Below are 27679 nucleotides of genomic sequence, written 5' to 3'. Positions count from 1 at the left end.
TCAGATGGTGATTATGATCACTCGTTGTTTTTCACATAGCAGCAGCACATTGGTGCATTGTTGTTTAAAGTAATTTGATTCTCTTCCTGGAACACGATTTCACTGATGGGTTGTAAACACAATTTTTTCCCAGCATTTCTCTGTCCGGTGGCTGAAGGACATGACTGTAATCATTACTGTAAATCTAGATTTTTCTTTAGCTAAGCGTTATCAGCATTATCACCACATGAAATAACGCTATGTATTAACAACAGTTTGTGACCCTGAAACAGAGGATAAAAATATTCATGTGCTTTTAATGACTTATTATTCAATGACTTCTATAATCACAGAATTGTATCGTTAAAATAACAGTTGATATGGTATAGATTATTAAATAGAAAAGGGTCTGGGTGACGTCTGTTTTTACAGGTGCGTTGCTCAGTCTTGTTTTATTCCTTTTCCTTGAATTGTGTTTGAAATTATTTTTTTCTTCTGAAACCACTTTGAATTTATTCACTAAATATGTTGTTCTCCCTGCTGTGAAGAGTGCACCTAAGAATGGATTTTTGAAAAAAATGGTGGTGTAGCACTATATTCTTTGATACTGGACAATTTCTTATTATAAGGAAAAAGTAGCAACCCTATTGTACAGCTTTTTTAATCTCCTGGTGCCTGTTAAATTTTATGATGCTGGACCACCTGATGGCTGGATAAAATAAACAAACTTTTATAATCCATGTGTAATCAACTGGCTGGTCTTTTATAATAGGTGTTCATAGATTTTGGTGGGACTGGACATCAGCATATTTTGCATGTTGGTCTTAACTATGCTTTATCATACTTGGGGGAAAAAAAGAAATGGAAATAGTAAATATTGCATAGGCTAAATATAGATATTAATAATATATCAAACATTTTTGTTATTCCCTATTAGGGTGGAGAGACTTGTTTAAAGTATTAGCAACTTAATTTCTTTAGTTACAAAAGCCCTCTTTCTATGTTGTTTGGAATATTAGTGCGACAGAAGTCATAAAGTGATGTGATCATTGTATCAGATGGTATTTTGCTTATTGTGAAGCTTGAACCACAAGTACTGACTCCAACATTTGGTCACCAGTCATCTTTGTTGTGTGGGGTCAGACTGTAATCCGATCAAGGTTGCTAATTCTTATTGATAAAACTCTATGATGATGTGAAAGTTTGTCACCGTAGCAATGACAAAGTACATCGAATATAACCAAGACAAAGACTAAGGCAACAAGGGTTCATACGAAATGCACAAATTCAGAATACCACCATGGGGGTGGTAATTAGTAAAAGCAGATTTTTTTTTGCTTATGTATGGTATGTCAGTATTAAGAATTTAAAATGTGTTTAATTCTTGTCCAGGTTTTGGTGTGTTGCTTCTTGCGAATTTTGTTATAACTGTGAACCCTTCTCGGCTAGTTAGACCTGAGTGATGTATGTATCTCGTGGGTCTAACTTAATTTAATACTACATATTTATTAGGTTTAAGCAATGTTTATTTTAAATGTAGTAGATTAAAAGTCCTTATCATTAATATACTGCAAGTCCAAAACAAAATGTAAACACTATTATTCCATTGGGCTTCTATTTAGCTTTGATTACGCTATTCGCCATAGCATCGTTTCGATAAGCTTGTCACAACATTTATTCTTGTCCAGAGTTGCAGTCATTTTTTTTTTACCAAGATCTTGTATTGATGATGGGAGAGTCGGACCTCCAGGACATCTTAAAGATTCCTTGATGTGGATAAGGTTGGGACCTTGTGGTGGCCAATCCATGTGTGAAAATGATGCTCCCTGAACCACTCTTTCACAATTTGAGCCTGATGAATCCTGGCATTGTCATCTTGGAGTATGCCTGTGTGATCATGGAAGAAAAAATGTATTGATAGAAAAACCTGGTCATTCAGTATATTCAGGTAGTCAGCTGACCTCATTCTTTGGGCATATAATGTTGCCGAACTTCGACCTGACCAACTGCATCGGCTCCAGATCATAGCACTGCCCCCACAGGCTTGTACGGTAGGCATGATGGGTGCATCAGTTTATCCGCCTCTTTTCTTATCCTGATGCACCCATTACTCTGGAACAGGGTCAATTTGGACTCATCAGACCACATGACCTTCTTCCATTGCTCCAGAGTCCAATCTTTATGCTCTCTAGCAAATTGAAGCCTTTTTTTCCCCCAATTAACCTCACTGGTTTTCTTACGGCTACACGTCTGTTTAGTCCCAATCCCTTGAGTTCCCTTCACATTGTGAGTGAAGAAATGCTCTTACTTTGACTTTTAAACATAGCCGTGAGTTCTACTGTTGTTTTTTCACGATTTGATTTCACCAAACATTTCAGTGATCGCCGCTCACGATCATTCAAGGATATTACACAAGGATATACTTCCTCTTCCTCAGTGATGGTCACTACTTTTCCACTTTTTAATAATGCGTTGGACAATTATGTAGTTTCTGCAATCTCCTTAGATGTTTTCTTTGCTTGATGCATGACAATAATTTGACCTTTCTTAAACAGATTAACATCTTTTCCACGACCACAGGACGCATCTTCCGACATGGTTGTTTAAGAAATGAGAAGCTATTTACTGCATCAGTTAGGGTTAAATAACTTGTTGCCAGCTGAAACATAATCATCCATGCAGTAATTATCCTCACCTATTTGCTCAGTTAAATCCAGGTGGTGACTTTTATTTTTGGATGAGTAGTGTAGTTTCATAAAAAAACAAAAATTATTAAAACACGCAGAGATAAGAGAGCATTTTATATTCAGTAGTCCTTGCTTAGGATCACATGTGCTAGCTGTGCATTTTGTTTGATTTAAGTTTATTTTAATTTCGTAACTAAAACCAAGCTTTTTGAGCACCTTTTTGCTTGGTGAATAGACACAGTTTTAAAACAATTGAGCAGATGGTGTCTGCTAGACACAACTCGACTCACCTCGACTTTGGACCGTTGCACATCAAGCATGCCTTGTCTGGGACTGTGAGACTATATTAAGAAGAAAACGAAGCAGCAGCATCTTATTTGGGATGGATTCTCTCCCACCCTGATAGGCCAGGAATGTTATCAGTTAAGCCCACACAGCACTAGCTAGTCACCCAGCAGTTTAATAGACATAACCTTCTGCAAACTACATTGCAATGCTGCACTGGACATCACTTTCATTAATTTTCACCCAGTCATGTTCAATAATATTTTGACAGTGGCACAAGTTTCAAAATATTGCCTTTGTGTACCACCGAAATAGATTTGGAAGCAATCAATAAAATGGATCAATCAAGCTCTCATTGAAGTGTAGGCTTTCAGCTTCAATTCAACAAAAAATTACAATGAACCATTGGAAGAAGCCGTTTAGGAATTAGTCATTTTTTATTTTTTTAAAAATACACACAGGTTATAAAGTGTATTGTACATGCATAGTACAAAACTACATACATAAAGACTGATTTTACTTTTGATACTTTTATAAAGTGTTATAAAGGCTGTGTACAAGGAACTGTAAATGGTCACTTTGATCTTTTTCCATTCCTAGGAAGATAATTGCCCACCCACTGATAGGTTTATCATGGTGGAATGTAATTGTGGAAATTAAAAGAAATGTTTAGTTCGTTCACAACATGCAGCGCAATACAATAATAATGCTAAAATGAGGTTTCATGGTTTTATAGAGATATAATTCTCATGTTTCTGCATCAGTTTTACTGTATTTTAAGAGTTATTTTTGTGCCATGCTCACAATTATTTGTTTTCTTTGTTTTAAAGAAGAGGTGCACATAGTTGGACAGCAGAACGGGTGTACTGTTTGCATTCTATATTTAAAATTTAGTTTTACTGTGAGTAGACACAGAAATAGACTTTGACTGTTTGGAATGTCTTCCGCTTTTCTGTATGATTTATAAATAAGTTTTTAAACTTGTTACAATTGTCAGGAGGAAAAAAGACGAAGTGAGAGCCACCCACCCCGGTCTACTTCTAGGTTTAAGCAGTATATTTTTGGGACATTTTATCTCTGCACTGTGTAGTGCTTTCATCTTAGTTTGGCAACATTTAAGTAAAGTTTTCCAAATTTTAGCTCTGTATACTTAAGAATTCAGCATTCCATTTCTATCAACAGTCACATCAGTAGTAAACACTAGTGATCCAATTCAATTGCCAACAGCCCTACATGCCCATGCTACAACACTGTCTTTGGTATACAAGTTATAGTGGTTTCCTTTGTTTAAAAAATCTTGATAAGAAATGGGTTGGGCTACTTTACGTGTTACCACTGGTTTGCATCTTCAAGTCAAGTCAAGAAGCTTATTGTCATTTCAACAATATATAGCTAATGCAGTACACAGTAAAATAATACAACATTTCTCCAGAACCCTGGTGCTACATAAAACAACACAGAGAGACATCAGACAACATAGAGCTCGCCGCATAAAGTGCATTGTGTGCAACCAAGTGCACACAGACAACACAAGACAGAGTGGGACAGATACCCAAAACACAAAATAGCGCCGACCAGTAAACCTACTGTATATTGTTGTACAGTACAATGTGCAAAAGAGAACTATACACAAGAGTGTACTTGTTAACATAAACACAATGACACAAAAACAGCAAAAGCAGCAGTCAAGAAAACAGTAAAATAAACTGTAAACAGATTAAATATAAATAAAGTATTGGTGGTGGAATGGAGTGAGATGAGTAATAAATGTGTGTTGAGTTCCGGTTGTGCAATTCAGTAACACACTCAGTTAAGGAGGCTGTTTGCTTGAGGTGTAAAAAAAAAACAAACAAAAAAAAAACGGTTACACACTCTGAATGTGAGGCCCGTATGCTTCGTAACCTCTTTCCTGGTGGCAGAAAGGTGAAGAATGTGTGTGAGGGGTGTGTGATGTTGTTCACAATGCAGTTGGCTTTTCGGATGCAGCGTAAGGTGTAAATGTCCGTGATAGAGGGGAGAGAGAAGGTTCTTGCGAGCCGAGACAGTTCCCAAACCAGGCAGTGGTGCAGCTGCTCAGGATGCTCTCGATCATCCCTTTTTCAGAACATGATTAGGGGTAGATAGAGGGGAGGGAAATGGGTTTTCCTCAGCCTACTTAGGAAGTAGAGGTGCGGCTGGGCTTTCTTGGTTAGGGAGCTGGTGTTGAATGACAAGATGAAGTTCTCCACCAGATGTACACCAAGAAATTTGGTGATCTTGACTATCTTCATAGAGGATCTATCAATGATCAGTGGAGAATGGCTGCTCTGTGCTCTCCTGAAGTCAACAACCATCTCTTTGGTTTTGTCAACGTTCAGAGACTGGTTGTTTGCTCTACACCAGGCTGTTAACTTCTCTTAGTATTCTGACTCGTCGTTCTTGCTGATGAGATCGAGTCATCAGCAAACTTGATGATGTGGTTTGAGCTGCGCATCGCTATACAGTCGTAAGTAAGCAGAGTGGACAGCAGTGGGCTAAGCACACAGCTCTGAGGGGCCCCAGTGATCTGTGTGGTGGATGCTGTTCCTGAATCTGGACTGATTAAGGTCTTCTACTCATTAAGTCCAGGATCCAGTTGCAGATGGAAATGTTCAGGCCCAGTATGCTCAACTTCCTAATCAGGTGCTGAGGGATGATTGTGTTGAATGCTGAACTGAAGTCTATGAACATCATTCATTTGTATGTGTCGTTATTGTCCAGCTGGGTAAAGGGGCCAGATGGATGGTCATGAAGACGACATTGTCTGTATAATAGTTTGGATGATTTGTTTGGCACGGGGACGATGGTCATCATCTTGAGACATGTAGGAACAATGGTGCTGCTCAGGTAGATGTTGAAAATGTCAGTGAAGATCTATTAGCTGTTTTGCTCATTCCCAGAGCTCTCTCCCAGGAACGTTGTCTGGTCCAGTAGACTTCCATGGGTTGACTCTGCATAGAGTTTTCCTCATTTATCCGTGGATAGACGGCGCACCTGATTGTTGGGAGGAGGAGTGGTCTCCCTCGCCTCCACATTGTTCTGCACCTCAAACCGGCCGTAGATGTTGTTCAGTGCATCTGGGAGGGAGGCGTCATGGTGCAGGTGAAGTTGTCTTGTAGTTTGTGATAGCCTGGATGCCCTGCCACATGCAGCGGGTGTCTCTGCTGTCCTGGAAGTGGCTTCGCCTCTCTGATGGTTTGGGATAGTTTGGCAGTTTGTTCTTAAGGGCTGTTTTGTCCCGTGCTCTGAAGGCGGAGTCTCTAGATTTTAGCCGTGCATGCACTTTTGCGGTCATCCACGGCTTCTGGTTTGAGCGTGTAGTGATGGTCGCACTTGATGATGTAGCTGATCACTGATGTGTATTTACTGTGTAAGTTGATGGAATCACTTGGTTGCAGCCTCTCTAAACATATCCCTGTCAGTGCACTCTTGCATCATTTCGTGCTTCCGTTCTATTTCTGTCGGCACGAAACCCGGCTAGCCAGTCGAGCTGAATGACTGTGTCTGAAACTCTAAGGTAGGGTTAGCTTTTAGCCTAGCACAGACACCCACCTGCTTGCTGGGCTTTTGCTTCGTCGACCACCGCTTCCGACATCCCTTCTCCTGGCCACCAACATGAGGCGACGCTGAGGGCTGGGGGCCTGGTCTTTGTAGCCGAATTCACAGCAAGCAGAGGTCGCGAAGGTTAAGTACATCATCATGCAAATTAGTTGTTTCTGTAACAGTACCGTAACAGCATCTGGCGGTCGTATGTATGAACACAGCTGTGCTGCGTGCTACTGTGTGCCGCGTGCTACTGCCGTGCCGCCATCTCGGAACATGCCTTGTTAATCTTGACCTATGTATTTACAAGTGTCTTTTGATTGTAGACCTTGGCAATGATGTGTCTATTTTCTAAGGAGTGTTGTTGACTTGACTAGATGTTGTGAAGGAGGTTTTTTTTTGTCAAGAAGGAAGGAATTCAAGGATCATTTTCTTGTGTTGTCTTTCATAAGATTCCAGGGCTTCTGGTGTAGCTGAACTTGCTGGTGTAGCTTTTTATTGATTTTTATTTTATTACATTTTTTTCAATGTACCAATTTTTTGATTTGTCAAATAAAAGCTTCCATATATATTTATATACTTGGAAGAAGGCTACATTTAGGCCACACTTGCCTATTAAACTGTTCAGTTACTTTTGAGCCTCTAAAATCTGGGTGCTACAGTGGGGGAAAAGTATTTGATCCCCTGCTGATTTCAGAAGTGGGAAGTAACAAAGTATTTTTCTGTTTTTTCGGATGTGTACCTTGTGGAAACCTTGATCTAACCAACTGCCTTGATGAACTCCTCAGGCAACAGATTGAGCTAAAATCGTATTATCGCTCACTGTTTTCACTTCTTGCCTTTATAAGATATAGCTTCCATGCTACAGTACAGAACAGTAGCTATCTCCTGAGCATGTTTTTGAGACATTGCATGTCCCTACAGACTTTACATGTGAGGATTGTCCATTTAGCCGATTTGGTTTTGTAAGCAGCAGATGATGGTATTTAGGAGTAGATGATATAACAATTTTAGATGCGTTTGCAACCACAATTCCAAAAAAGTTTGGAAAATGTTAATAAAAACGGAACACGACGAGTTTCAAATCTCATAAAGTAGTGGTCCCCAAACTTTTTTGCACCACGGACCGGTTTAATGTCTGTATACATCTGTAATCTGAGGAGAACAGTTGCTGAAGTTTTGGTAGAGGAATACTGGGTTCAAACTGCTTAAAATTCTTGAGTGTTCTTTGTTGTAATCTTTTTTTTTTTATGATGCAACAAATGTTTTCAGTTAGTAAAAGGTCTGGCTTTAAAAATGAATTGTACATTTTGAATGGTTAGATCACATTTTTCCAGTATGCTTTTGTTCATTATTTTGTTTTTATTGTGTATTTTAAAAGAGCTTTTACCCCAGAGAAGATGGTGGAGTTTCTGGATCATGTTCACATATGGCTGGTTCTTTACATGATAGAGCTTTAACCTGCATTTGTTAATGACATGGTGAAGTGTGTTTACAGACAAATTCTGGCGGTGTTACTAAAGCCATTCAGTGATTTCCATTTCAGAATCATATCACTGCATTTTAAATGCAGTGCCACCTGAGGGCCTAAAGCTCATGGGCATCCAATCCTGATTTTTGCCCTTCTCCCTTGAACACTGAAATTTCTTCAGATTCTGAATCTGTTCTTTATGTAATGTAGATCATAATATATTCAAAGTTTTTGCAATTGTATTTTGTGGAACATTAATCTGACATTGTTCTACAATTTAAAGATACAGTTGTTTGCATATTGGTGAACTTTGAATATCTTTACTTCTGAGAGACTCTGACTCCCAAGGATGCCCCTTTTAAACCCAATCATTTTACTGACCTGTTGCCAAGCAACCTAATTAGTTGCGCAATATTCCTGTTTCCTTTTAGTAACACTTGATTTTTCGCAATGCTTTTGATAGGGAATGTTAATGGAACGATTGCAGCCATGAATTTTACTTTTTGCTTTAAAAATTTTTTTTTTTCTTTTCTTAAAATGGTACATTTACTCGTTTTAATATTTGTTTATATTTTTTCTATTTTATTGTGAATAAAACAATGTTTTGAGATTTACAAAGATTTGAGATTAATTTTTTTTTCTAGCTTTTTGGGAATAGAGTTGTAGATTGACATTCTAGAACGTACAAGTCTGTAAATAATGGCAAGCCATTCTAGACCCAATGCAGCAAAGCAGCCCACTATAAAACTGCCACTGCAGGCTTCACAGTGAGAATAAGGTTCTTGTGTTGCTGTGTTTGTTTTTTGCTGATTGTAGTGCTCTTTATTTAGAACAGAACTTTCTAGTTTGGATTCAGTGGTCCACAAAACATTCTGGTTCATCCACATGGGTCTTTTTGGAGTTTGCTGCATTCCCTTGTGCTAATCAGTTCTTGTTTAGCGTTTGCCTGTTTGCCCCTAGCCCTACAGCAGATCAAGAGAACACAAAAACGTCAAGTGGCTAATAAAATAAAAAAATAATTATAATATAACAAAATACACCAAATCTACAATGCTATAAATAAAAGACAAAACCTCGTTGAAGTTTTCTTTGATTTCAGATCACTTAGATCATCCCCATATCAGGAAACTCCAGACCTGAGGATCCACTGCTACTTTCATTATGATTCTGTTACTTGTTTATTAAGTGTTGTTATGAAACTTCTGGACAATCTAACCCTACTCCCTTTTTTTCCCCCCACTCTATGTATGAGGCTATTCATTGGTAACGTGAGGGTGTATGCTGTGTGTTTAGTGCGAAAGCCAGGTGTGCAATGGCAGTAAAGGAGCGCGTAGAGTCTGTGCTGAATGTGGGCCTGCGGGTTCCCAGCATCATGCTGCTGGAGGTGCTTTATCGCTGGGATGTGAGCTCCTTCTTCCAGAAGATCCAGAGGAGCAGTATGAGTAACAACCCCCTCTTCCAGTACAAGTACCTAGCCCTCTACCTGCATTATGTAGGTGAGTCCAATTTCATGAATTTATGATACCTTTTTGAAATCGTATGTATTGCTTTGCCAATGCGTAAAATCCAATAAAATGTTCTAAATATATTTACTTTGTACAGAAATACAGACAAAGAGACTGTTTAGAGCTTAACACTATTTATTTTAAATTCCATTGTGATCTTGTGATTACTTTTATTCTTGTTACTTGAGTTATGCCTCCAGTTTCCTCTCTATTTTCAGTGGCTATACAGTAAGTGAAGATCACTGTCCAAAGTCTATCCAGAGATTAAAAAAAATAAATGGATAAAGTCTTTTTTTTTTTTTTTAACAAATACAAAAGATGAACAGAATGGGAGTCAGTGTTGCCATTGTTTCTAATGAATGTGGCTGATCTTGCTCGGGGTATGTGGATAATAGAGGTGAAACAATTGCAGAGGTTACTGAACAGTAAATGAGGGGGGAAAAAGGATGGCAGGATTCCAACTTTATATAAAGCGGGTAATGCTGCAAATCAGGTCATGGCATTATTTTTAGTGTGATGTGATGTGGCTGTCTACACTGTCTATCTTCCTGTCTCCCCTTTTCTTTCGATGTCTCTCTCTCCTGCTGCCAGTGCACCTATATATATATATATATATATATATATATATATATATATATATATATATATATATATATATATTTTATTTTTTTTCCTTTTCCAAGTATTTGATGCATTAAGCTCACCCAGTCAGAAATGTATAAATGTCACTTTGTCACAGCTTTGAGATGACATTATCTTCCACCCTCAAACACTCAAGATCAATATAATAGTCCCAGTGAAAAATTAAAAGCACCTTATTGGCAAAATCATTTCTTATTAAAATCAAATCTTATGCGTATTTCAAATATTGTGTATTTCAAATATTCTTTCAGTTTGAATTAATAATATACTGACAGAGTACATCATTTTATAGAATTGCAATAGCAAATTCCATTTATATAATAACACATGCAGGAGCTCAAATTATAGGCTTCAGTCACCTTATTTAAAATTACTTAATCATTTGTGGGATACAGATATTTTGCAGAATTAGCTGGATTTTCATGAATAGCATATTTCTTGTGCAAATACTCCTGCAGATGATTTACAGAAAAATTTATTTGCATCCAGCTTGATAAATGATGCCGTTATGTGAAAGGGAATAAAACGGTGTACGTGGCACTCGAAAGAATGTTCCAATTAACTGTGTAAAAGGATGTTTTTTCCCTGCCTTTCTAAATTGCCCATGGTTGTATTGTTTTTATTCACTTCATTCACACTCAATTTATTTCTCACACTTAATTCACAACCTTGCAATTAGCAGTTTTTTTCTTTCTTTCAAGAAATGGACAAAGTGTGCCAAGTGTACAGTTATCTTTTTGTTTGTTTTTCTATATGCTTGTAGGTCAGCACGTTTCTGGTAGCGTACATATGAAACCTTCGTTTTCAGTATGCCATCTAAACGCGAAATACATTTTTAAATCCTCAGTAATTTGACCTCGGAGTAAAAGTAAACCAAGCCCATTTAGTCAACATATGAACACCAGTCTCTAATATTGTGTGTTATGTGCCTTTCAGGTATGAAAACAAAGCAATAGCATATGAATTGCACCCTAAGCTTGAATTGAGCCAGAATCATTAAAATGGGACCAATAGAAATGCTATGCAGCGAATGCATTTGAGGTCGTTACGATCAGTGATTCTTTCTTAAAAACTAAGGATACATTGATCTTTTTTTAGACCAAGTAGCAGTGCTACTTTTTGGAAGGGCTCTAATAATACATTAAGGCATACATTTCTTTTGATGGTGGTAGGATGAATTCACAGGCAAAGAGACAGACCTTTATAGAGACCGAATATCTTTAGTCAGCGAGTCTACTGCCGCTCTCTGCTTCTACTGTTTGTTTGTTTATGAGGTTGCCCATATTTCATGTTCTCATTTAGTACAGTAAATTATTTTAATGCTTAGTTACTCTGCTATGCAGGAAGTTAAATAATCCAGAATAATATATTGATAAAGTATGATTTTTTTGTTCTTTTATTTTTTTGAGATCGTACTCTTGTCATCTAACAGGTTTTTTTACTCACAGCTTGTCATATCTATATTGTCTTAATACATTGTTGTTTGAATAGAGTTTCCTTTTTTCTGTTGGTCTGGTTTCTGTTCTCATGCTTCCTTCTCATTTTACCGCACAAGCAGTGTATTCTTATGAGCATATCTGCATATATGTCTGAGTGTGCAGGATTGTGAATATCAAAAAAGTGGGGTTAGGCAAGAGGGTGAGCGGTTTAGACAAATCTCTAGTGTTACATAACATGACAAGTCAGGCATGGTGGTGGAATAATAAAAATCGAATCTCTTGCTTTACAACCCTCACATACATGCACTTATTCATGCTCGCATGACTGAACAAATAGTGACAAGCTGTTTCCTTCTCATAAATGCTGACATACACACAGGTACATGCCCTGCATAAGCAAACACCCGTTTACCTTATTTTATGATCTGGAACTGAAATGGACATAATTGGAACTAATATGAATATGAACATACCGTATTTTCCGGACTATAAGCCGCTACGTTTTTCCCACTCTTTGAACCCCGCGGCTAAAACAATGAAGCGGCTAATTTATGGATTTTTCTTGGGGTTTTCCTGGTTTCACAAGCTTCAAGCCAAAAAACTGAGCCCCATAACATTAGACCAATGAAATTGCCAAACGGTTTAAGGTAAACCAATGAAATTCTTTATATCAAATCAGATGCTTTCCCATTGAATCGGACCATAAATATGGATAAGGCTCCTCTGACGTTTGACCTGACGCTCACTCGCACTGTCAACAAGAAATGCGAATCATTCGTCACGCTGAAAACAACCGGGCATGAAAAAACGCACTTCACCTGTGTTCTAAGCTGCATGGCTTCGGGAAAAAAGCTTCACCGATGGTGATTTTTAAACACACAATGCCAAAAAAAAACTCTCAAGAGAAATTGTTGTAAAAGGAAGGAGGAAGACAGTGAACAATGACTTTCTTGGTAGGCTACTGTTTAGATACAAGCTGTGTAACAGACACTGTCTTTCGTTAAAGCCTGTGTAAAGTTCATTAATTCAGTGTAGGCACCTGCAGCTTATAGACAGGTGTGGCTTATTTATGTTAAAAAAAAAATCTTTGTAAAATTTGGTGGGTGCGGCTTATATTTGGGTGCACTTAATAGTCCATAAATTACATGAATCTACACATAATGCTGAACTACAACTGAAAAACAGTTTGTAGAGCTTTTTAAAACCAATTCAAAAAAAGGTTGGGAAGCAGTATAAAATGTAAGTAAAAGCAGAATGCAGTGATTTGCACAAACTTGTAAGCCATGTTTTATTCACAATACAAAACATAAATTTTTCTATAAATGTATATAGAAAAAAAATAAGGTAACTTTAAATAGCCATAACATGTCTTAAAATACGTTGTGATGCAGCAACAAAAGGCTAGAAAAGTAGGTGTTACTAAAAAGAAACATTTGGAGGAACATTTTGCATCTAATCAGGTTTATTGGTGCACAGGTCAGTAAATGGATTGGGTACAAAAAGAGAGGCAGAGTCTCTCTGAAGTAAGAATGGGCAGAGTTTCACCAATCTGTTCAACATAAAATTGTGATGAGTTTAAATATCTAATCTACAGTTCATCATGATCATACGATTTCAAGAATCTGGAGAAATCTCTGTGCTCAAGGGACATGGGAGAAATCAATATTGGATGCTTGTGATCTTTGGGCCTTCAGGCAGCACAATCATTTGAAACAGGCTTGATTCTGTAATGGAAACACATGATCCAGAAATGTCAAAGTCTTCTTTGGGCCAAAGCTCATTTAAAATGACCTGATACAAATCAGAAAACTGTTCTGTGATCAGACAAAGCGAAAATTTTTATTCTTTTTGGGAATCATGGATGCAATGACTGTGGATTAAGGAGGAAAGGGAACATCCACATCAGTTAGCCTACATCTCTGATGGCATGGGAGAATGGGTGGATTGCATATCTGTAAAGGCACTATCAATGCTGAATGCTGTACGGCATCTTAAAGAAATGAGTACACACCTCACATTTCAGCAACCATTTTATAGCATGGTATAGATTTACTGTTCTCTAAAAATAACTCAACATACAGCCATTATTGTCAAAATAGCTGGCAACAAAGGTGACACTAAGTAAAAATTTCAAAGCTGTGTCTAAAGTGAAAATATTTTGTGTGAGCACTGTCGTTATCTAGCAATGCTGGTGACCTCTACTTTATACCACAAAATTCTTGTGTAAATCCTATTTGTCCAGAAGCATAAGCCAGGTTCAAATGGGTCATGCAACAATACGGCAGCAGATTGACCTCTGAATAGCTAAAAACAAAAAAAAAATCAAGGTGTTTGGGCAAGTCCAGACCTCTACCTCATTGGCAGGATCTCCAGAGAGATTTAGATAAACGAATGCTTTTAAAACAATTAAAGTTAAGTAAAGTTGAAAGGGTGAATAAAATTTTAATTTTATTTTATTATTATTATTTTTTTTTTAATAATTCAGATTTCCTGTTAATGTTTAATTTTTGCATTGTTAAACTACTGTACCTATAAGATGTTCTAAATGTTTGTACTTTTTGGGAAATATATCTACACAGTGTTTTTTATTTTATTTATTTATTTATTTTTTGTTTTGTTTGTTTTGGTTTTTGTCCCCATAGATCTTGGTGAAGACCATACTGTTGTTATTTTGCCATGATGAATGAAAGTTGAGTTAATGGAGGGTGTAGTTTTTCTACGTAAGTGTATGGACCTGTGTGTGTGTGTGTGTGTGTGTGTGTGTGTGTGTGTGTGTGTGTGTGTGTATACTTGTTTACTAGTTATACTAGACAGATTAGGTATATTATATATGAATATTGGTTGCTAATTTACCATGTCCCAATTTGAACATCTGGAGACTTTTTTGTATGTGTGTAACAAATGACCTCTGTAATGTCCTTCTTTGCTTCCGCAGTCATTTTGAATAGGTTGCTTTCCATAGCTAGAGTTACGTGTCCAACAGACAAAAGCTCATTTAAGAGCTTGTATATAGGGATTGTATGCTTACAAATTTTCTAACATAGCTCTCTCTCAGGCTATATTCTGAGTTTGGTTCTGCTGACCCTGCCTCGTCAGCGTTTGGTTCAGCTATACCTGTATGTTGTCACTGCTCTTCTGCTTTTCGCTGGACACCAGATTTCAAGGTAAGGTCCCAGGACATACATGTATCATTATTAAATATACTTTGTATATACCCATTTCCGACCAATTTCACCAATTAATAAGAGCTCCTATTCGTCTTTGCTATGGCATCATTAAACTGAGCTGCAGTGACGGCTTAGACTATTGCCCTATTCAGGAGCTCCATAGTCTCTTAGTCAAATAGTGTGCTACGAGGTTCTGACCATGGAAACATGGATTTGCAAAATGCAAACTTGGCATATAAAAAAAAGGACTTGTTGCTGCCATGGATTGTACTGCATAGTTTATTAGGGTGGCAGAAATATATAAACCCAGAACTAAACATAGTCATTTTCATTATATAAGGTGCCTTGCATACGTATTTACTTCCTTGAACTTTTCCTGTTACAGCCTGAACTTAAATAGATTTGAACTTTGATTGTGTAATGAGTCTTCATAAAAAGTGTATTCCAAAGATCAAGTTTGAGCTTGATTCAAAATTAGCTGGAACTTTTACAGTTTTTTCCTGCCAAACCACAACTGATCATTATAAAGCTGGGCAGATTGAAAGTGCCCTCCATGGTGTATTCCTGCCTCATATCTTTTTTTTTTCAAATTAGCTCCACATCCATAGCAGATGCAAATTGATAAAAGTGGTTGCTGAATATAAATGAATGAACGATAAAGGCGTTTTTGTTTTTATTTATTTATTCTATTTAATTCAAAAGAAAGACTGATTTATAGAGAATTTATGTTAAAAGTTGATTAGGACAGAATATCCGATGTACGATTTTCTTATTACTTGATACAAATGTCGGACACAGCTTTTTAATTTTTTTTCATTAAATTTTTTTAACCCATTTCCTTTAGCATTTAGGCTAACCCAAGTGTGACAAAGCCATAACAGGCAAATTGTAGCTTATCCTTCTGCCTCTATTAAATTCATTGCCACTCCATACAGAGCTTAATGTAGCTTGCTGTGAGTGTTTTACAAGTTTAACAATTTTGCTGTTGGTCAGAGAATCTGAATAAAAAGCTGAAGTAGCTGAACTTTCATAAGAGGTAATTGTGCAGTCCGAGAAATCAAGTCAGCAAAAATGTCCTTATAAAAGAAGTGATGCTTAATGGTGTTTTTGCTGGTGTAGGCAAAAGTTTTCGGTTCCTGGATGACACGTGTTCAGTGCTGTATGTTCTTGGTTTTAGCGACTAAATGTGTCCTATGCATTATGTTCTTGGTTTCAGGGATTATGTACGTGGGGAGCTGGAGTCTGGGTATGAGGGCCCACTCTACTTAGAGCCTCTGTCTATGAACCGCTTCACTACGGCTCTGATCTGTAAGAAGCTTTTCAAAATTTTTCCTTTTCACTGAGGTTCACATTAATTGTCATCTTGCTCACATAACTAGTGTCCCATCTGTTTCATCTGGATGATCTCATTGTTTCAAAAGAAATTAGTTTTTTTTTTTTTTTTTTTTTCCCGTACCACGAATTTTAGCTGAAAAAGGTAGCCAAGCTCATTTTCTGTTCCTTCTTAAACAAATGGCTTTCTCCCAAAACTTCCCTCTTTGATCATTTTATTTGTATTCCCAGATTTCAACATTTTCACTCACTGACTTTTGTCTTACTCTTTATTGTTTTATCAGGCACTTTAGTAGTAATCTTATTGTTTTCAATTTCTAATGAACTCGAATGCAGTGCAAATAAATGTATTTAGAACAGCTTTTTTATAAAGCTCAATAGATGAACAACAATATGATAATGTTAAAATAAAATTAATCATTTCATCCTTCCTTTGCTTTATTTTGAATGTTTCTTTTGTGCAGGCCAACTGGTGGTGTGTACTCTGTGCTCCTGCGTCATGCAGACCAAACGGATCTGGCTCTTTTCAGCACACTTACTCCCCCTGGTGGCCAGATTGTGTCTCGTGCCTTTGGAGACCATTGTGTTTGTAAATCGTTTCGCAATGATTTTTACCGGACTGGAGGTCATCTACTTCCTAGCCTCTAACCTGCTAGTGCCGTTCAACCTTGCCAAGACGGCATACAGGGAGTTGGCACAGGTCAGGGAGCACACGTACTGGGACAATCAATCACTTCACAATAAATACCTCATGTTCAATAAAAATTGTTATTTTAAATATATTGAAGAACATATTGCACATTATATGAATTTGCACGTACAGCACATGGTATAATATTGACTGAGAGCCCCAATATTCTTGTGTGGTTTCAGGTGGTGGAGGTGTATGGGCTCCTGGCCCTTGGCATGTCTTTGTGGAATCAGCTTGTTCTGCCCGTACTGTTCATGTGCTTCTGGCTAGTTCTGTTTGCTTTACAAATGTACACGTATTTTAGCACCCGAGACCAGCCTACTTCAAGGGAAAGGCTGCTTTTCCTTTTTCTTACCAGGTAAATAGTGGTTACCCTTTATTTTTTATATGCAAAAAAAAAAAAAGTAAATCAAATTTGTGATTATTTTATTGGGATAAGTGGAGATATTATAAAGGACAAATTGCTTCAGTCTTCCAAATGGTCTTAATTCATTAATAAACTTATCATATTTTGATGCATGACTTCAAACATTTTGGTCAGACATGTTTGTTTCTTTTTGTTTTGCAGTATTGCAGAATGCTGTAGTACTCCCTACTCTCTGCTTGGACTGGTGTTCACTGTGTCGTTTGTAGCTCTGGGTGTGCTCACTCTCTGCAAGTTCTACCTGCAGGGCTACAGGGCCTTTATGAACGATAACACAATGCACAGGTTTCTTGCTGTTTTTTGGTCTTTGCCCTATTTTTCCCATCCATATATATATATATATATATAATGTATGTGTGTGTATATAAAATATGCAGTTGTGTGTAAAAAAATTAGGGCATTTTTTAAAAGTGTACGTGTTCTTTTTTAACATGTTTGGACATATGGAAATTTAATAAATATAACAATACTGAAAGATTCAAGAAATATAACTTAACAATTAAACCCTAAGAGAAAAAACTTTAAAAAACTTTCTGTAAAATGTGCTTTAAAAAAAATCACTATTTCTGGTGAGGATTAAAATCAGGACATCCCCAAATTTATTCCCACTTCAAATGGCTAAACACAGGTTTACACACAGGTTTATCACATCAGGTACACATGATTAGAACATCGTTACTAAGCTTTTATGAGGCTTGTCCTATTTAAATCTCAGACATTTTGGTTGGTGTGCTCCTGACTGTTGAAGTGAGAGTGAACACCATGGTGGGATCGAAAGATCTCTCTGAGGCCTTCAGAAAGAAGATTGTAGCAGCTTATGAGGCTGGTAAGGGATTTAAAAAGATGAAGAAAAAAAAAATTGAAAACATGCCTAGGTCTGGCCGTTCAAGCATGTTCACCCCGAGAGCAGACCGCAAGATGCTAAAAGTGTTGATGTGAGAGTGCATGCCTCTACAATCAAAACGAGACTACACAAGTTTAACTTTCATGGGAGGTGTGCAAGGAGGCAACTTTTTGCTCTCTAAGAAAAATATGAAGGCTGGACTGAAGTTTGCCAGAGAGAATGTAGACAAAGACTAGGACTTCTGGAATAATGTTCTTTGGACAGATGAGTCTAAAGGTTAATTATTTGGACACCGGAACAGAGGACACGTTTGGCGTAAACCAAATACAGCATACCAACTGTGAAACATGCAGGTGGAAGTGCCCTGGTCTGGGGATGCTTTGCTGCAGCAGGACCTGGCCGGTTCACTATCATAGAATCCACAATGATCAGATGGTGCTTGAGGAACATGAGACCATCTGTTAAAAAATAAAATTACAGATGAAGCTGGATCCTGCAACATGACCACAACCCAAAATGCACCAGTAAATCCACCAAGGACTGGCTGAAAACTAAGAAATGGAGAGACCTGAAATGGCCAAGCCAAAGCCCAGATCTTAATTCCTTTCTGATGCTGTGGGGTGACTTGAAACAGGCTGTAAATGCAAGAAACCCCTCAAACATCTCACAGCTGAAAGATTCTACGTTGAGGTGTGGGGCAAACCTTTCTCAGAACGATTTCAGAGACTGGTAGAAGGCTACAAAGTGGGCAACACTAACTTTTAGGGGGCAGGGTGTCCTAACTTTTTTTCTTAGTTAAAATATGCATTTTTGTTTATCTTTTGTTTAATGAGTAAAACAAGGTTATTTTTTGTCATATACCTGCAATATAATCACTTTCTTTTCCAGAGAAAAATAAAAACAATATTAGTCATTGATATGTGAACATTTCTTAATAAAGAAATGGGGGTGTCCTAATATTTTTACATGACATATATAGACATATATATATATATATATATATATATATATATATATATATATATATATATATATATATATATATATATATATATATATATATATACATACCTCGGAGCTCATGACCTCAGCGCTCGCGACCTTGCATGCTCGCGACTTTCATTCCGACCGGCGACTCTCATTCAGACCGGCTTGTGAGCAACCGCGAGCTGCTCAAAACGCTAGTTTCAACCCTTTCTAATCAAGGTTTATCTCATTAAAATTGTCTAAAAATGCTTTAAAACTATTTTATTATGTAAATAGTGAAATAGTGTTATTTACTCATTTAAATCGATTTAGTATAGTGTTCTTTGGGTTTTACTGGGTTGGAAGGGCGTATCAAAGGTCGCGAAATTGAACTCATGACCGGTCTTGGTCCCTAACCCTCATGAGCTCCGAGGTTCCACTGTGTGTATGTATGTATGTATATATATATATATATATATATATATATATATATATATATATATATATATATATATATATATATATATATATATATATATATATAAAAATGTATTTATTTATTTTTTAATTGAAATTTGAGGCATATTTGTTTCTATTAAAATGGTAGTCTAGTTCCTTATTATACATTGTGCATGATGTATATGGTTCATATTAGAAAATGTATAATATATATAATCTGCAGTTACATTAACTACAGACATGTTTATCTTTAATAACTACAGTTAAAATTAAAATAAAATACCATTTTTATTTAAAAGACAAAACCACAATCATCCCTATTAATCAAATACTAAAGATATCTACATATACATTTCTTTGTAAAATGAAATCTCAAGATGCATTAAAGCACTACCAGTAGGGGAAAAAAATGGGAAAATGCTTTAGTACTGCCTCACAATATTCCTTTCTGCCAAAAAAAAAAAATTCAAATAACAAAGCAAAACAGAGTGCACAAATTTGTTTGACACAAATTTTCCCTCTCTCTTAGGGGCATGACTGAGGGAATCACACTTTTGATTCTGGCAGTCCAGACAGGTCTAATTGAGCTCCAGGTTATCCACAGAGCCTTCCTTCTCAGCATCATTCTCTTCATTGTGGTGGCTTCTATTTTGCAGTCGATGCTGGAGATTGCTGACCCCATAGTGCTGGCACTGGGGGCATCTAGAGATAAGTAAGCTATTTCTCACATCCCAGAGGCCTCAAGACCAATAGATATAACTGTCATAACAAACCATTTCCATTCTGGTGTGAGCTGGTTGATTTATGTGACTGGGTTTCTTTTTTTTTCATGTGGTACATTGCTCAAGGCTGGAAAGTATAAACTGTAGTAAAGTAAAGTCCTGAACATGTCCTGCATATATAATAAATGTGGCAGCTGTTAAAATGCACCATATGCGGACAAAAGAATTCCTGACTTTTCCAGTCATCTGTCTTTCTTCCAAACTATTACCACAAAATTGGATGCACACGATTGTACAGGAGGTCTATGGAGGTTAAATCTTCCCTTCATTTCATCATAAAAATAAATAAATAAATAAATAAATAAATAAAAACTCCAGCATGACGATGCTCCTATGCACAATGTCAACTCTGTGAACATGGTTTGGAGGGGAAGATCTTGAGTGATCTCCTACAGAGCTCTGACCTTAGCCCTGTTGTACACCTTTGGGATAAATTGATGACTGCACTACAGGCCTCCTCACCCTAAAACATGAGTATCTGACTTTACTAATCCCCTTGTGGCTGAATGAGCACATGTCTCCACAGGCACACTCCAAAATCTGTGTGAGTTTAATATAAAGTAGTAGTGAATAGAACTGTATGTTCAAAAGGAATATACTATGCAATGCCACTTAGTTTGATTAAAATAAAACACTTATTTTTTTTACAAAAATCTTTTTGATGCCTGCCCTGAAGAGAATAAGACTTTTTATTATTATTATTTGTAATGTTTAGAATGTGCATGTGTGAACCATGTCCAATTACCTGGTATGGGATGAAATAAAAGGGGAGATTAATTATGGGTGATTCCTTAGTGGCAGAAGACTTGTGCATTTTGCAGTAAGTTTTTCTAGAGTTTTCTGATCCACGTTCTGCTGTAACCTAAGTATTGCCATCTTCAACTTTTTAGGGTTTCCATTTTTATCCAGTTTATTTTTTTATTTCTTTTTTTCCTTAAGTAGCATCACTTGTATTCCCATCTCCAGAGTACAGATTGAAAGGGTTCCACTTGAGTGAGATTTTACCTGTACATTAAAACTTTTCAACCATTTTTGTTAGTTCATGGCTGCCTGTCATTCGATTTGAAATACTTTTGTTCTGATAAGTTGATTTATTTATTTTTGTTTTGTTTTGTTTTGTTTTTGCAGGAGCTTGTGGAAGCACTTTCGTGCAGTCAGCCTGTGCCTGTTTCTACTTGTATTTCCAGCCTACATGTCCTACATGATCTGTCAGTTTTTCCACATGGATTTCTGGCTTCTCATCATAATCTCCTCCAGCATTCTTACATCTTTGCAGGTAGATTGTGCTTTTGTTTATACACATACACATCGATATTTGTATTTGATGATAATTGATGTGTGTGAAAATGTTTACTGCAGAGGCACAACAAACTGTTCATGACCGTGACCTGATGCTTTGCAACAAATGTCTCGTCAGTTCCTGCTATTATTGCTACCTACTCCAAATTTTGTCCAGTTTTGACAGTTTGGTCAAATCTTGAAGCCTGTCTGAATATTTTGTTCATATAGAACTTTCCTGCTATCGAATCTTTTAAAAAAAAATATTCCATGTGATTGCATAGGAAGCAGTGGTATGAATGTGCAGTTCAGAGTCAGGCTGCTTGGCCATTGAAAATGCTGTTAAATGTGAATTTATTGTAACTAGCAGTTCAGATTTGAAGCTGATCAATGTAATCTGTCACAGCAAGGTCAAATGTTTTGTGCTGTGTGCCCCATTTTTGTTACATATCTCAAGAATGAGTTGTTGAATGCTTGTGGGAAATATATGGAATTTTTTCTTTGTCACCAGCAGAGGAACTGATTTCAAAATGAACCCTAATAACATTAAAGGTGTTACATTAAAGGTAACATTAAAAGTTTTTCTCAATACCAGCAAGCAAGAAGGAAAGGACAAGACATTTCTTTCTTTTTTCTTTTTTTTTTTTCTTCACTTCTGTGATGTTTTAATTGGACTGTCAGATTAATATTCAGCTTAGTGTAATGCGATGTATTCATTATTGTACAATTTGTCCATTGCGTATCTTGCATTCCATTTTTATTTCTTTACACTTGGATAAAATGCTTTTTTGAGTTCGTGTCTGATGTTCAAACAAATAATTGTTTCTAAAGAGTTTGTTTCTAATTATCTTTTGTCTATCTCTGTCCTTTTCTGTGTTTGCCAAGGTGTTGGGCACATTGCTGATCTATGTGCTGTTCATTATGGAGGAGTTGCGCAAGATGCCAATGGAGAACATGGACGATGTAATATACTACGTAAACGGCACCTACCGGATGCTGGAATTTGTTGTGGCTCTGTGTGTCGTGGCATACGGTGTTTGTGAGACAGTGTTTGGTGAATGGACTGTGATGGGCTCCACCATTGTACTTGTGCACTCCTACTACAACGTGTGGTTACGGGCACAGCTAGGTTGGCAGAGCTTTTTACTTCGTCGTGATGCTGTCAACAAGATCAAGAGCCTACCTACAGCCTCTGAACAGCAGCTGCAGCAACACAATGACATCTGCTCCATCTGCTATCAGGTAAGATCATGCATGAAGTCATATCATTAGTAATTAATATTTGAATCATTGAAAATGATTATGGTATTGAAAACGTGTTTTGGGTTGCTAATGTTGTGCTGAAGGATATTTGAATTGATGTAGATCCAATTAAAATTAATTGAAAAAGACTATGAAGTGAAGGCAGAAGGAAAGCAGTTATCTTTCCGGCTGAAATGTGCTTATGAGAACACATGCAGGAAGACTTTATTTATCAAAGACAGGAAACTGATTGCAGCAACAGAGAGTAAGAAGTAATGCAGATGTTGGCATTAAATCGCTAAGTGACCTGTATTGTAACTATATATTGTGCTGAACTTAGTTGACCACTTTAGAAATACTGCACACCTCCTATCAAATAAAATCTCACGTAGTCATATGATAATGCCACTGGTTATAAACTGTTTTCTAAAGAGCAATATAGCACAATATTGTAGAGATGGGAATTGATGGTCCTAAAGAAAACACAAAGAAAAACAAAATCATGAAATGTCTCCATCTTGTGATCAAAAGAAGAAATGCAGACTGAACTTTAAAACCTCTATGAAGACTTGAGGCACCATATCTGTTTTAAGGCCAAGAGAGCACTGCATCAAAACAGATACAGAGGTTTTACCGCCAAATGTAAGCTTTATTAAAGCCTCAAAAACAAAACGACAAAGTTGACCTTAGCCTTGTCTAAGAATGTTGTTCTAAACCATTCCTGTATGCAAAATCTAATCTCTAGAAATTAGAGTTTGCAAGCAAGGACCGATTTAGAACAGCTTCCTAAGGACTGAGACAAATGTCAACTTTAATATATGGGAAGAGACATGGGATATGGGGATGAGAAGGAACTGTTCATGATTTGAAGCATATAATTTCAGCCGTGATGTGATTTGCACATGCATGTCTACAGCAGGATGAATTCTGAAGTAGGAGAAGATCAGCATGAGATCAAAAGTTACTGAAATACTTAAAACAACTGTTCTGGCACCATCAACCGTGACCAAAGTCACAGAGAAACACATCTTTACCTATTTTACTTCACTATATGAACATTACCACAAGCTTTTTTTGCATAAATCCCAGATGATCTGTATGAAATGTAGTCAACCTAGACATCTTAGAACATACACATATATGCTCTATACCACCCTGGAATATGAAGAAACCAAATATCCTAATGGATCTGACCCAGTATAAGACAACAGCGACCCAACCAATTAAACATAAAACAGTTCTTGGATGCAAGATGCTTCTTTCCACTACATAAACCTGTATATTTGAAAATGGATCCAGAACGGGCAACTGCATGTCTGAAAAACCAGCTATGTAATATCCGTTCTCCTAGACGAAACTCAGGTTTTACAGCCGAGGCTCATGCCTTGCTCCTAGCCCTAGTGCAATTAGAGAGCAAACATGGACGGAATTTCTTCAAACACTCGAATCCCTACAAAGAAAAAACTTTAACATATTATTTTGCTGGATTCGAAGCCATATGGGAACGTATGACAATAAACAGGCAGACATTGCTGCTATCCTTAGCCCTCAACAATGGAGTCACAGAGTGAAAAATTCCACCATCAGACCTCATACCAATACTAGGATGGATACAGGATAGAATTACAATCAACAGTTTGCTACAATCGCTTAGGACCACAGTTTGCTTGAACAGTTCTACATTTAAGCAGCCATCCACCAGCTACGTCAGATCAACCCAGCTATAAACGGGAGACATTCCTCAACTTCCGTATCAAATCCAGATACTACCGGATCATATTCACAAGATTCCATACTCCAGGCTCCCACCTGCTTTCCTGCTAAATAGAGAAGCACCTCAAAAATGAGACCACTGAACAACAAACATGTATTTATGGACTGCGATACTCAACACAATGCAGTGTTTTTACACAGAAAATAAAAAAAATGTCACTAAAGAAAATACCAGGATTCTGTATTGCCATTAAGTATTAAAATGAAGGATATATATATAATCAGTCAAAACATTTAGGCCTCTTTTGCCAAACGTAAAATACCTTGATCTTGCAATGAGAATAGCTATTGATGGTGACATGGAATTAAAGAAACAACAAAAACACGAATAGTTATTGCATAAATTCACGACATGTATGTTCTATTCAAGTGGCCAATAAGCGTAGTTGGTATCTCCATTAGATGCTTCTACTGTAGTGATGTGCTCTTGATAACAATAACTAAATGTAGTGTAACTGTCATTTACTGCACACTGTCTGCAGTCTAACCTATTATTTATTTATAATATAGTTATATGATTTTCACTTAAATTTCACATTGATACTGTTTGGGTACGTGCAGCTAGTCTCATGTTCCTACAAAGCAGATTGGGTGCAATCCAGAGATCAAATACTCTATAAGTTATATGTGTATGGTTCCCTCTGAGTGTCATCTTGAAATACTCACCACTTATAGTGGTTTTTATTTTACTAAATTTTTTTATTTAGCCAAAGTAATGCTTTTTTTGCCAGTGATGTTTAGCTTTGTTTTAGAGTTTTGCCCTAGATACAGTTAAAATCTGCATACTTAATGTTGGGTCAAATTTCGAATGGCTTACTATCCACTACATAGTACACATTATATAGCCTACAGGCAATGTAGAATGTGTAAAATTTTGAATGCCAATATGAGATTCAGCAAAGACAATTGTGCACCTTAGGTGTGTGTTCGTTTAAGCAAAGGAGTGTTTATTTTAGCAAAGATACAGATTAATAGTTGATAAAATAGTTGTCGCTATTGCTTTGTATTAAAGGAACATTTTATTAATTGAGTGCGATTTCAATATGATCTTCATTAGACGTACCACAATGTGCAACTATCACTAACAAATAAAATGCATTATATGTCTAAATAATGTTAGTGTTACAGTATATGACCCTTAATGTCATATGACGACCAACAAAAGTCACGTGAAAAACAAAGAAATGAAATACTGTAGGTTAGGGGGAGATAAGTGGAAACTCTTTCTTACAAAAAACATCCAGGTACTTTAATATAACATTAGTCCATTGGTGCTCATGATTGTAAAACCAAGTTATTGTGTTTTTTTTTTTGTTTTTGTTTTTTTTCTTCTCTAAACCATTTCAATATGTTGTTCACTTCAGATGTGTTAATTGCTACATCACATTAAAGTTGAGAAAAACATTATCTCTTTTTTTGCCATAATACAACATCTGCAATTATATCTCAAGGTGTATAGACTTTATATCCACTATGTTAAATGTTGCCCTGTCATGTGCTATTCTGCTAATCTCGGTAGTTGCGGAAGGAATTATGATAGATGATTGACATGATAGATATATTTTTGCATTTCTTCTTTTCGTTTAGGACATGACGTCAGCTGTCATCACACCATGTAATCACTTCTTCCATGCCGGCTGTTTAAAGAAATGGCTGTATGTGCAGGAGGCCTGCCCTCTCTGCCATAGCCAGCTAAAGAGTTCAGCACAGCGGGAGGCAGGTATGGAGTTACAACCTGATGCCATCATCCATGAGGGTCCAGCAGAGGCACCCATGCCTGCCTCAACCTCGGCTGAAGTGAAAAGTGTTGAGCAACAGGAAGTAGAGGCCAACAATCTGGATGAGACTGACCATCCTCTGTCCTCTTCCACAGGCTAATGGTTTCTCTTGCAAAGCTTTCAGACCATAATCGAGCCAAAATCCTTTGATGTCATACTCAGTAAATGCTGGTGAAAGGAGGAGGAATATTTCTATGGATTTGGTGGATTGCATTGTTTCTCATGTGGTAGCTGTAGGACCTTTTGTTCCTACAATCAAATGCTCCATATTACTTTGTACTCCTTTGCAAACCTGTTGCTGCTTTTATAACTTCCACTTCTGTTCATTGCAGTGGCATTTTGCTAATCGGAATGCCTGAACACCCAAATTGCTTGCAAACCTGCACCACTTCCATTTCAGTCCAAGGCCTAGAGGACTTCAAATAGGTTCTAGACCTTTCCAACCTGAATGTGACCATTCCTGTGTCCCTTAAACAGTGCATTGGTGCACTATATGCACCCAGTACATATTCACTAGCACGCCTTTAGTACCCTCAAAGAGCAGTATCTGTTTATATATATATATATATATATATATATATATATATATATATATATATATATATATATATATATATATATATATAATTTTTTTTTTTGTTTGTCTTTGTTTTTTTTGTATATCTGTGTATGTATATGCCACTGCGTTTGCACTAATGTAACACAAAAGCAATGCTCCAAAGTTGTCTTGTCAGGTACCAAATATTTTGGTGTATATGCGCATTGGAACGTTATAGATATAATACATAGTTAGTACATAGTGTAAATGTCTTTGTAAAACTGTTTTGATATACAGAAGTACAGTGTTGCGCAGCACCAGGGTGTATGAAGTGGCTAATGCTTGCATGAACACTTTAATGACCTTGTGCGGTCAAAGTGGGAAAAGCTAAAGGCCATGGATGTGAACTGGTGACAGTGGAAGACCAAACTCCCTTTCATCAGTATTATTTGGCATTAATTGCATTTGTGAGCATGAATACATTTAACGATGTATGAGCAAACTAAGCAATGCCATGTTTATTTATTAGTCTGCAACTTAAGTAATTTTTTACAAAAGGACACTTGACAAGGAGGCAGAGAAATTTTTACATTTATTAAAGGGGGGGGAATTTTTTAAAGAATGTTTCAGACATATTTTGCCACTATAACTGAGAATGAAGAGCCTGATCCTTGCATTATTCAGATTTTGTTCTCTATGTTGCTATTTTACTACATGAATATGTGAACTGATGTCATGAGCGAGCTGACTACTGTTTGGATTGCAACTGAGCTCAGTAAAATATGCCTGAGATTTGACAATGAATGTGACAATAAATCAAAACCTACCACATGGAA

The 27679-nt window shown here is 36.9% G+C and overlaps 1 protein-coding gene across 4 annotated transcripts in view; it reads left to right on the top strand.

Moving 5' to 3' along the window:
* Positions 1-27679, top strand: part of rnf145a (ring finger protein 145a) — a 32554-nt gene extending 4875 nt beyond the window's left edge. Inside the window, exons 2-11 of one of the 4 annotated variants that reach the window (XM_046849549.1) lie at positions 9277-9479; positions 14625-14733; positions 15953-16044; positions 16533-16768; positions 16942-17117; positions 17328-17468; positions 19982-20164; positions 21363-21510; positions 22398-22754; positions 26115-27679. In XM_046849549.1, coding sequence (XP_046705505.1) covers positions 9296-9479; positions 14625-14733; positions 15953-16044; positions 16533-16768; positions 16942-17117; positions 17328-17468; positions 19982-20164; positions 21363-21510; positions 22398-22754; positions 26115-26405 — 1917 coding nt within the window. In that variant the 5' untranslated portion in view covers positions 9277-9295 and the 3' untranslated portion in view covers positions 26406-27679. Of the gene's footprint in view, positions 1-9276; positions 9480-14613; positions 14734-15952; positions 16045-16532; positions 16769-16941; positions 17118-17327; positions 17469-19981; positions 20165-21362; positions 21511-22397; positions 22755-26114 lie in introns of those variants that run through there. The other 3 variants (XM_046849550.1, XM_046849551.1, XM_046849552.1) reach the window with 3 other exon arrangements.

The sequence above is a fragment of the Silurus meridionalis genome, chromosome 5 (genome assembly GCF_014805685.1).
Source record: "Silurus meridionalis isolate SWU-2019-XX chromosome 5, ASM1480568v1, whole genome shotgun sequence".
NCBI lineage: Eukaryota > Metazoa > Chordata > Actinopteri > Siluriformes > Siluridae > Silurus > Silurus meridionalis.
The sequence above is the reverse complement of the archived record's forward strand: the minus strand, read 5'-3'. Positions and strand labels throughout refer to the sequence as shown.